Genomic DNA, 12,107 nt, shown 5'->3' with positions numbered 1-12,107 from the left:
TATGTTTACAGTAGAACTTTACTTCCAGAGGTCACTGTTTGTATTAAAAGCTTTAGGATACTCTGTTTTTTTTTTTTTTTTTCCTCCAAAGAGGACCCAAACTATATATATATATATTTTTTTTTTTGTTAAAACCTATGTAGTCCAGTAATGATATATTTTACATTGCATACTATACAAATTAATGTCCAAAAATTTTTCAGTGTCATGACCATTTTAATAAAGTAAGTTTCAATTTTTGGAGTTAAATGTAACAGGAAACACTTTCCTGTGTTGTACCCCAGTGCAAAGTTGTAAGGACATTGTAAGTAGCATGCTAGTTTCTGTAATGGGAATGATCACTGAAGTTGAAAATATGGATTATGTGTACTTGAAATTCTACTTTCTTATGTGTTAAAAAATTTTTAAATCAGCACATCATGAAGAGTGACAAATATTCCTTTTTCCTTTGAGATAATTTCAAGTAAATCTATATAAGACACAGAGCACAGTTTTCTACTTTGTTTACGTCGGAAATTACTTTATGTAACTACTATTATTACTGTTTTTACTGAAATATTCTTTTCTTGACCCTTGATTTTCCTGGGCTTGTCCTCTTTTCCTTTGGGCTGTGGACATATGAGAATGAACTAATTTGAGTGCCTAAAAGCTAAAGAAAATGTGCTTTAGACTTCACAGTGTTTTGTTAAACATTGGCTAAATTCATTCCATTTCTAACAAATTGCCTTAAGTGGCTTGAGAGGAGTGCTTGTGTATATGAGCCTTATTCAATAGCTATGACCATGGTATTCAGAATACCATATAGAAATTCTGATAAAAAGTATGTTCTTTGTCAAAATTTTGGACTATTTTGGAAATGAAGTTGTTTTCTCTGATGATTAGATGAGTCATTATTTGGTAAAATATTCAAATGTTTCTTGAAATAATGGAAATGATTATTTTTCCATTATTTCCATATTATTCAAAATAGTTATATTTTTCATAGTGTCTGCAAAGAATATACCTAACTTTCTGAGGGGAATAAAAAATTTTCTATTACCAGACTAGAAATGCTTTAACATGCTCTTGTTGATAAGTTTTAATTTCATTTTTAAGACAATATTGTGTAATTATCAGGGTTTCTTGGTACATGGTTATGAATTTAGTAGAGGGGCTTGTAATTATCTTTATAGACAAATCCATGTAAAAATGAACTTATTACAATATCATTTTTTTTTTTTGTCTTTTTAGGGCCACACCTAGGGCATATGGAAGTTCCCAGGCTAGGGGTTCAATTGGAGCTGCAGCTGCTGGCCTATGCCACAGCTATAGCAACAGTTCCAAACCATATCTATGACCTACACTGTAGCTCACCACAATGCCGGATCCTTAACCTCTTGAGCGAGGCCAGGGATCAAACCCACATCCTGATGGATACTAGTCAGATTCGTTTCTGCTGAGCCACAAGGGGAACTCCGAACTTATTACAATATCATTGTATTGCTAATTTTGCATGCTAATGGCTCAGGTCAAAATTCCAGGTTAGGAAAATAGCCTAAAATTGACTTATGGTTTACTAAGACTGGTGAATTTTAAAAAATGTTCTCAACCTGTAGAATATAAAACATTTTAATGATTCTATTTTAAAACAAAATTTTGAAGAAAATCAATCTGAAATCCTCTATATCTTCACTTGTTATTTCTTTGATTCATTATCTGTGGTAAAAGCTTCCCCTGTGATTGCCTTTTAACAAATTATCCTTGTGTTTCTTTTGTTTCATTTTTTGTTTGCCACTGACACGTTAGCTTCCTGACCAAGTGCATTCTTTTTAGAGTATATCTTTCTCATTGTAAAATACCTGACAGTATCTCCTTTATACTTTTTGCCTTGAATTCTAATTTGTCTAATATCAGCTTTACTATCACTCTTTTTTTAATATTTGATTTTTAGCATGTTTCTTATCATTGATAAGAGGCTGTCCTTCTTTTGCACCCTAGCATGATAATAGGAAGTCCCCATTATCAGAACCTTGTTTCCACTCTCGCCTGCAGTAATAGCAAGGTTCTGATGTGACAGCTCTCAGTTAACCTAATACTGTGCAAAGGAAGAATGGTCTGTATCTTAATTTTTCTTTTCTACCCTATATGAAAGTCATTCTTTTCAAAAGTAGATTTTAATGATCACAACTTTGTTTTTTATCTTTTTTCTGCAAACTTAGTTTATATTTTCTGTGTTGCATTTAATTTTTCCTTCTTTTTTTTTTTTTTCCTTTTAACCTATTGGAATTTATTTTCTTGGTTTGTCTTTTTCTTTTTGATGGATTGATTTTTAGTGTTATCATTGTTCCACATTAGTGAAATTTAAAGCATAGGAAGAGATTTCTTTTTTTCAGATAAATATACACTTCAGATATAAATATATATAAGTTCCATTTAATCATAGTTAGGCATTAACTCTGATGTTAACTATTTTTCAAGTCTGCAAATCCAACAAAACACTAGTAAATTTTAAAGTATCCTTTAAACTCATACTGTCTTTTTCTCTGACTATTGATTAGAGGTAAACTTGGAACTCAAGTTTTTATAGTCATCTTTGCATGGAGCAGTGTTTGGTGTGGATGGTATTACATTTAATGTCAGAAGACCTTGAGTTAAATTCCACTTCTCCTTACTGTTAGCAGCATGACATGGAATATTACCTAATTGTTCTGAACAACCATTTTGTTATTTGCGAAATGAAATTAATACCATCAAAATCGTAAGGATTGGGGTAATATTAAAAAAGATAGGGTATGCAAAACACCTTTGTGTATTGTTGGACACGCACATTTTAATTGCTTTTCCTCCCGTCATTGCGTTTGCCATTGGATCAAATCTGAACTTTTTTCTTAGGTGGAGTGGAAGCCACATAAGATGGGGCCAGCCTTTCCGACTACGCCATGTCACAACAGGAAAATACCTGAGTCTCATGGAAGACAAAAGCCTTCTACTCATGGACAAAGAAAAAGCTGATGTAAAATCAACAGCATTTACCTTCCGATCTTCCAAGGTAAGACGGGATAGAGAATTTTGGATTTCCTATTAAATATAACTCCACCACAGTTCTTTTGATGTTACAAATGCAAAAAGAAAGGATGTATGTTTTGCATGTATTTCTAAATTCCCAGTTTTTCTTCCTTCCATTCTTCTTCAGTAAAACCCATTTCCTAAACCTCTAAAACCTGCCCAGGTCCTTCACCTGTTTTATAGTTCTTTGGTTCATCCAGCCCCTTTTGGTTTTCTTAGCTTTTGACAGTGCAGTTAGCACAGACTCTGTGCTATTGCTATTTAATGGCATTGTGGGCACACAAGAACCTCTTCCTTACAGGCACACTTAGACAGCTCTTTTATATACAGACATTTATTCTTACATCTACTGAATTGTTTATAAGAACAGAACTTCTAAGAGAATCCTGAAAAGCCTTCAAGAGAATCCCCCTGAACTAGATGATGAGTAGAACAGAAAAAAAATAAATGTACATCACAGATGAATTGGAAGACTCATGCCTCACAGCTTGGCCCACCCCACTCGGTATCTCCTGAGAGGTTCCCCACTCACCAGCCCTACAGTGCAGTGGATTGCTAGCCACGCCTGAGCAAAACAGCAGATGTCCTCAATAGGAAAGTGTCTCAGGAATAGTTGAAAAATCACTCATTCCAATAACAAATGCCAAGCATCTCTTGATGGATTTGTGTGATAGGTGTCTATTTCTGTCCTTCATTTAAGGGAGATTGTGAAACTTAGGCAGCACGATAGGAATGGTATTGAATTACTGGTTAGCTTTTGTCTCAGAGATGCAAAACTTTATGCCCTTGTTAAAGAAGAAGGTAAATTTGAGTGAGATCAGAAGTAAGTCTCAAAAGACAGCAGCCTGATTTTTCCCTCCCTAACGCCACACTCAGTTCTGTTGCTTTGGGAACACAGAGTGGTAGAGGATCTTCAGTGTTGATGAATTCTCCCGAGATGTTCAAGAAAGACAGCCGGGTAGGTCCAGCCTCTGTGGTGAAAGTAGAGACACCAACCTGGTCAACTCCAGTGGATAATGTGACCTAGGCTCGGCACCAACATTTGTTGTGGGGACCCATGGAGGGGCTCTAGAGGGGATTCTGTAGTTGAAACCTGGCACCAGTTAAGTCTGCGAGACAAGAGTTTTGGATGAAGCAGAAAGAATAGCTTTATTGCCTTGCCAGGCAAAGGAGGCCACAGCAGGCTAATACCCTCAAAACTATGTCCTCTCTTGAGAGCTGATAGCAAGGGGTTTTATAGATTTAGCTTGGGAAAAACAAAAAACGCAGGGCTGTTGATAAGGATTATGGTGCCTGCATTCAACTCCCTTCATAGATCATTTCAAAAATCATCAAGGCCACAGTCAGGTGGTCTGGTGATCGTTTCTGGGGATCTTAGGGGTTATCATACCTTGACCTTCTCTCTGGAATAAAGATTGCTCACCAAAGGAAGGGGATGTTAGGGAGGATTTCAAAGGAAAAACACTAGGCACGCAATATGACTCTACCTAGAAAATAATCATTAGTCAAAAAAAGCAGGTAAGCAAGAAAGAAATCCTTGGTAAAAAGCCAGTTAGAATAAGTTAGTAGACCAAGGCAGGGCATAACATATGGAGACAGTTTTAACTAGTTTTTGGCTGTATCAGTATTTCCTAACCCTTAACTCTTGGGTCAGCCTTTTGAGACTGAGGGGAGGCCTGGGAGGCTAAAGGAAATGCCCTTTACTTCAAAAACACAAGGACACAGGGGCTTGTGTGTGGTTTCAGTTCTTTGGGGGCCCTCAGGGGTTACAGTTTAGTTGCTCCTTGTCTCTAGTTGGAAAGCACATTTATCACATTGTGAACAGACTTGACACCAATGAGCTTCTTCCTCAAGACCTTAAGCAGGGAGGTGGGGGTTTATTAGTTTGTCCATGGATGGCATCTCAGTCCATAAAGAAAAAAAATTCAGCCAAGCAAAGGTGCATCAGTTATCTCATGGTAGAAGCCCCTTTCAAGCAAAAAAATAGATGGCATAAGATGACATACAGCTTAATGGCAGAAAAATCACAAAAATGAAAAGAAATGCATGACATCCAAGCAAAATATAATCTACCAAAGTAAAGTCCCAAAGTAGTAGAAAAATCTGAATATCACCCTGAAAGACACTGGAAGTCTTTTCAAGATATGGCAATTAAAGAAGTAAAATATATCTAACAAAAATTGGAGGTGAAAGAGAATAAGTGAAAAGTGTTCCAATTGCCTCCTATGAAACAGTGAGAAGCCCAAGAACCTTTTCTTAAAACTGCAAAATCAAGCATTTAATAAGATACTTAACAGGAAAAAGCCAAACACTAAAATATAATAAAATGTACTAAAATGAGGTAATGGATGCGAGGGAAGTTGGTGAAAGAAGGCAGTCAGACATTTATTCACTCAGGAGTGTCTGAGGGCCGACTGGACCTGGGCAGGATACTGCTAACATGCTGCAATGCATGCCCTCCTGGAGCTTATTAAGGGGCACCCGGAAGGAGGGACCCTTTCTCCCCTAACTCCTTAGCCTTTTAAAAACAAAAAATGCTGCAGTTCTGTGATCCTTGTAAGTCCGCCAATTGAGCTGCATAGTCGCTGTAACTGATCTCATTGAGAATCAAGATCCGCATTTTACAGATGGAAAAACTAAGGGCACATGGAATGAGTCATGTGTCCATGTCACTAGGCTGGAGGCATGGATGGGCCAGTGACTGAGGTTATCTCTGCCCCAAGCCACTGGCTAGGGTGGGTTTCAATAACCAGGCCTGAGCCCTCAACTGGCTAGTCACTCATTCACCCCCAGGCCCACAGGGCTGTCCCAGGAGCCTGGAGGGACACCCTTGACCTCACAGGGCCTTGGGTAGCTGAAGCACTATCCCAACACCACCACCCTGCCCCCACCCACCCCCTACCCTTCCTGGGTAGGCCTCCAGATCTTGGGCAGCTGTGGTCCCCCTCAAATCCTGCTATTGCTGGAGAAGTCTGAACACTGAGTCCTACTCTCTCTTTTCATTATTTCTGTAACAGTCACATCCCCATGGTTGCCAGAACTCCTGCTTTTGCTGTAGAGAGCTGAATACCAGTGGGGTCTTTTTGTTCTTTTTCTAACAATCCTAATTCTCCAGCAGGTAAATGTATGCCTCTGGCAAAACAGCGACTGGGTTATGCCAATGGAAATGCAGATACAGAAGAGGAAAGTGTATTAGCATATTTCAGAAATTTCTTGGATACATGCAGCCACTGATATAGCAATCTTCTGTAGAAATGTATTTTTAATGAGAGAGGTTATCTTACAGAAACAAAATAAAGCTGTGTACATTGCCTTTATCATTCTTGGTGATGGCAAAAAACTGGTAAAGATTCCAGTGTTTCACAAATAAGTTGATAGCTAACTGGTATTAGCTACCAGAATATATTGATCTGGAAAGCTATCCATAGTAATATTGTTGAGTGGGAAAAAAAGCAAACTGTAATGCAATTACTGCAATTTTAAAATCCTTTTTTTTCTTTTTTTTTTTTTTTTACTTAAAAAGAGGATCCTTGTGTGTGTGTGCATTTGTATATTATTATATGTTAGATGTGAAAGAATCTTTTTACATTGACTACTACAGAAAGATCAGGAGGATATATGAGTGTATGGAAGCAAGGGGAAGATTTTTTATTTAACTTTTAAAAATATAAATCTCTGGATTATTTTGCCTGTTGTAATAACCATTATTTCCTTTGTGACACACAAACAAAACAATCAGTTAAAGAAATTAACCCTTATATTGACATACTTGCGCAGATTTTTAATTTCTTTCTTTTGAGGACATCTAGAAATGGGAATACTAACTAATAAGCTATGAATATTTACAAAATCTCTTGATAACAGTTCTTGCCCAAAGCAATAGGTTTTGATACATTTCCCTGCAAATAGCTCTGCTGATGTCCTGTCAGTTTAGAGTATAGTTTGCACTTGAAGAATTTTTACTGACCAGATCACTCTGTGGTCTCTGTTCAGAGGACCTGACTTCGGGCAGTGGTGTATGTCAGAGCTCAACTGAAAGCAGAGAGACCTCAGATTCCAACACCACCTTTTCATAATTGTTCCATTCTCTAAAGCTGGTCTCCCGCCCAGAGCTCCCTCTTTATGGAACCACTCTAATACACAAGCTGTTAATAACCCACTGTCAATTACCACGAGGGTAATTATACATATAATAGCATGGTTAAGAGTAGGAAAGATGGAAATGACATCCAGGGAAACATTTCATCCTATGTTTAAAATCACAGAATCTTCATTTTAAAATCACTGTCATTTTAGCAATCAGGTGTTTTCCATGAGGTGGAGACACTCACTATTATTTCTTTCCAAAATTACTTTTTTATTGTATATAATGTATAGTCATATATACATGACTATATATGACTAGTCATGTACAGTATGCAAAATGTGGCAAGGGAACAGTTAAAATCATGTACCATCCATGACTCAGAAACAACTGTATAAGAAAAAGACTGTGTGTATGTGTGTATTTATGAATGATTGGGTCATTTTGCTGTATAGTAGAAATTGACAGAACATTGTAAATCAACTATAATAATAATAATAATAATATTAAAATTAAACCTTCTACCAACGGAAGGAAACGCACACACACAAGCATGCATACACAAAAGAAACAACAAACAGGAAGGTCTTAAGCAGGTGGAACCCATGGCACATACTGTTTGTGATCCCTGAGCTCAGGGGAAGCCTACACCCTCTTTAAATGCCTCACCTGATTAAGTCTGACTCACCCAGGAGAACTTTTCTCCCTTTTTATTTGCTCAAAGTCGATTGAACTTTCATTACATCTACCAGATCTTTGCATCTTTGCAATGTAACGTAACCTGATCAAGGAAGTGACATCCCGTTGAATTCATTGGCTCAGCCCACACTCCATGGGAGGGCGTTATAGTACAGGAAAACAGAGGGCTTTTCCTGAAGTTCTGAGACCTTGTTTTACTGTCCCAGGGAAGCTCCTCAAAGAACCTCCCAGTACAAGAAACATTTTAAAGCCCTTCTCTCCACACAATGACCCTCTCCAGTGTTGTCTCCTCCTGAGGTTTCTGAACATCAGGGATAAAGCAAGCTGCGCATTTTTCTGCAGTTCTGTCCGGACAGGGCTGAGCTTGGCTTGGCCTGGCAGTCCCTGTAGTTTTTCTGACCCTGTAGCATTTTTAGACTTGTATTTCATAGTGACCAGCTATCTTGTGCCAAAATGCAGCACCATAAAGAAGCAAATAAAAAAAAATTCTTTTGACCTTTTTACTCTCCTCACTTGAATTGTTACTTGTCTTAAAGGGAAATGGCTATTACAAAAATGCTCTGTCTTCTAAGGATAAATGTTTTTGTTTTCTTCCTATCAGCCACTTGACAGAATAATTTGGATCCATTTTAGGAAGATTTCAATTAAAGCTAGAAGAAGCTCTCTGAACTACCTGCTCCATATAATAAAAACATTATGGAGTTCCCCCTTGTGGCTCAACGCGTTAAGAACCCAACTAGTATCTGCCGTGAAGATTTGGGCTTAATCCCTGGCCTCACTCAGTGGGTTAAGGATCTGGTGTTGCCTTGCACTAAGGTGTAGGTCACAGATGCAGCTTGGTTCCCATGTTGCTGTGGCTGTAGAGCATAGGCTGGCGGCTGCAGTTCCGATTTAACCCCCAGCCTGCAAACTTCCATATGCTGCAGCTTCGACCCTAAAATAGAAAACAAAACAAAACAAAAACAAAATATCATCCTACAGAACTAATTTAATTTTCTTAAAAAGTCGAGTGTGTTCTATCCAATGCTGTATATCACTTAATGAGGACAGTTTTTCAGAATAATTTTGACTTTGTAAGGAGCCACTTTAGTATACCCAGTGCCAAAATATCAGTTAATGTTTTTCAGGCTGATCTTTTTAATTTCTGGAACCATTTTGATACTCATTGAAAATTAGATTTTTCCAAACATTCTTGAGTGAAATTATTTGAATACTAGCATTGAGAGTAGGCTTTTTTCACAAGAGTGACTTTGGTTTTGGCAGGTAGTTAACCTGGCTGAACAGAAACTCCAGTTTCTTTCTCTCTTTTGCAGTGGGCCATTGGTTTTACTATTTGTGTTCAGTTCTTTCAGTTTCTAGCTGCTGCCATTAACTGGGCCTCCTCTGAGGGTGCACAGGATTGTGGTCAGGAAGCTTTTGGGCAGATTTTATAAACAGATTTTGTAGCTACTTCTCTCATCCTGGGTTTTTAGCTCATCTAATGTACTGTCTGCTTGTGGGCCCAAAAGTGTGCCCTTTGACACCTCAGGTATCAATAAGGCAGCTGCTTTTTTTCTGTCTGAGCTCCAGGAGATTGCACAGGGAAGGCCCTAAGGCAAAGGCAGCTTTTTACAAATCACTTGAGTGCTGTTTATCTTTGGAGAGAAGTCTACTGTCCATTTTCTCTCTGCTTTTGGTCCCTCTCAAGTGCCTTCAAATAGACCCTGAAAAATGATCTTTTCCGCCCAAATTTTATGATCGTTATCTATAGGAAAATTAGTTCAACAGAACTGTTCTATCATTTCTCAAAACAAGAATAACTCAGCAGAAAAGTAAATCTAAAATGGGATGCTGAAATTAAGGGCACCTAGGTAGAGGCTAGCTAACACGGGGTTTTAGTAAGGTTATTCCCTCCCTAATCTGGACACTGTATTTCTAGTAACACAGGCTAATTTTCTGTTAGATGCTTTTACCATCTAGTCAGAGCATCTAGTTTATTGCCACCTGAATTTCTCCTAAGCCTGAGCTCCAGAAAGTGATAGGAACAAAAAGAAGGAAAGAACATGACTGGCCTTTGTTCTTTTAAGCAGCAAATAACCACATTTCTTTTCTTTCTCTAACGTCACTGTAGCAGTTCGTACCTGACTTGGGGATCAGAGTCATTATGAAAACATGGTCACCATGAAGTTTTGCTGTTAAAAATTCTCATCCGGAGAGTGAGGTGAATGGCTTCAGTAAAAAGCAAACCCGGCATAACTTTGCAGTTAGTAACTGTGGATTCTTAAAACATAATCCACAAGCCTATAAATAGACTACAAACTAATTTCCTGGAATAAAAGAAAAATAAAAAGTTAGACTGTTAGAGGCTCATTGTTGTACTCTTAGGGGATAATTTCATTGTTGTATTTTTTTCCTAGAATTTAATTTTGCTATCTATAGTGTTGGTGTAAGTAGATTAGCGGTTTATCTTGTTTGATAGAATTAAATTAAAAAAGATTATTATCTGTTTTACTGCAGATTCTTAGAATAGTTTCAAGTTATTTGCATAATGTTTAAATCAACTTATAATTGTATTCTCTTTTTTATATTATCTTGACCTTTTTGCCTTAAGAACTGCAACTCAAGGAGTTCTCACTGTGGTTCAGAGGGTTAAGAATCCTATTAGTATTCCTCCCTCAGTAGGTTAAGGATCTGGCATTGCCACAAGATGAGGTGTCAGTCGCAGATGTGTCTTGAATGTGGCATTACTGCGGCTGTGGAATAGGCTGTCAGCTGCAGCTCCAGGTTGACTGGGAACTTTCATGTGCCACAGGCGTGGCCCTGAAAAGAAAAAAAAAAAAAAAGAATTGGGATTCATTTAAATTATGATTTTCAATTGTTGATGAAGGGTCTATAATTATTTTGAAGTTACTAATTACTAGTACAGTGAGGAAATGACATGAGAAATCTACCAAAATTTTGTTTTACTAGAATTATTCTTTTTATGTAACAGACATAAAATTTACTACAACCTAGCTTTCAAAAGCATTTGTATAACTATTACTAATTTCAAACAAGTCAAATAGCCAAAGACATAGAGAAACTTAAAGTAAATTTAACAATGAAAGTTAGACCAAGCAGAAGACTAAGAAACCACAAGAGGGAGTTCAGTGATCAGTGAATCCAACTAGGAGCTGTGAGGTTGCGGGTTCAATCCCTGGCCTTGCTCAGTGGGTTAAGAATCTGGAGTTGCTATGAGCTGTGGTGTAGGTTGCAGATGTGGCTCGTATCTGGCGTTGCTGTGGATCTGGCTCAAGCCAGCAGCTACAGCTCCAATTAGACCCCTAGCCTGCGAACCTCCTTGTGCCACAGGAGTGGCCCTAGAAAAGACAAAAAAGACGAAAAAAAAAAAAAAAAAGAAACCACAAGAGGAGATATTACAATTAAAAGAACATTCAATTTTTTTGCTGTTGTTTTAATAACTGAACAGAACTTCGAGGCATAATAAGTTCTTGAAGATCAGAATTTAGCATGGGAGGGAGAATTGAAAGGAAGCATGTTGACAGAGGAAGCATTAAAATAAATAGACATTTAAAGGAAACATTTAATTGGCATAAGAGGATCAATTGCTTTTTCATAGCACAGGAAGCTTAGCACAGCACCCCTTTAGGAGTGTATACCTCTGTGGTCCAAGTTAGAAACAGCAGTAGTTGAAACTGAATTGTAGATTCTGTTAGTTCAAAAGATATTGTCATTATCCCACATATCTCCACTAAGAAGGAAATCATCATTGCCATTATCAACACCATTGTCATGGTCAAAATCACTACTATTTATTAAAGTGTTTATTTTGTCCCACATACTGAGTTGAAAACTTTGCATTCATTGTCTCATTTTCTCCAATACTATGGGATAGATTCTTTTGTTACCTTTATTTATCCATGAGAAAAGGGAGAATTCAAAGGTTTTTGTTTTTGTTTTTTTTCCCATTATGGTTTGTATGGACACCGAATGTAGTTCTCTGGGCTATATTATTGCTTGGTTGTTTTATCCCTTCCATGTATAATGGCTTAAATCTGCTAACTCCAACCTCCCACTCCATCCCTCCTACAAACCCCTATCCCTTGGCAACCAAAAATCTATTCTCCTTGTTTGTAACTCTGTTTGTGTTTTGTGGATAGGTTCATTTGTCATATTTCAGATTCCACATGTAAGTAATATCATATGGTGTTCGTCTTTCTCTTTCTGACTTACTTCACCTATTATGATAATCTCTAGGTCCATTCATGTTGCTGCAAATGGCATTATTTCATTCATTTGT

General features: G+C 37.5%; 1 protein-coding gene across 19 annotated transcripts in view; it reads left to right on the top strand.

The window, feature by feature from the left end:
* The window catches only part of RYR2 (ryanodine receptor 2), a 745,790-nt gene that overhangs the window by 358,293 nt on the left and 375,390 nt on the right, over nucleotides 1-12,107 (top strand). For all 19 annotated transcript variants that reach the window (XR_014827812.1, XR_014827813.1, XR_014827814.1 and 16 more), the window contains one exon: nucleotides 2,872-3,028. Coding sequence is in view for 11 of the 19 variants with exons in the window: in XM_084996827.1 (XP_084852953.1) it covers nucleotides 2,872-3,028 (157 nt within the window). In the remaining 8 variants the exon portion in view is untranslated. The remainder of the gene's footprint in view (nucleotides 1-2,871; nucleotides 3,029-12,107) is intronic.

Source organism: Sus scrofa, chromosome 14, assembly GCF_054392235.1.
Source record: "Sus scrofa isolate SSC_HxYL_T2T_F1_AM1 chromosome 14, Sscrofa_HxYL_maternal_Yorkshire_Landrace_v2.0, whole genome shotgun sequence".
Lineage (NCBI taxonomy): Eukaryota > Metazoa > Chordata > Mammalia > Artiodactyla > Suidae > Sus > Sus scrofa.
Note: the sequence above shows the minus strand (reverse complement) of the source record. Positions and strands in the feature narration are given on the sequence as shown.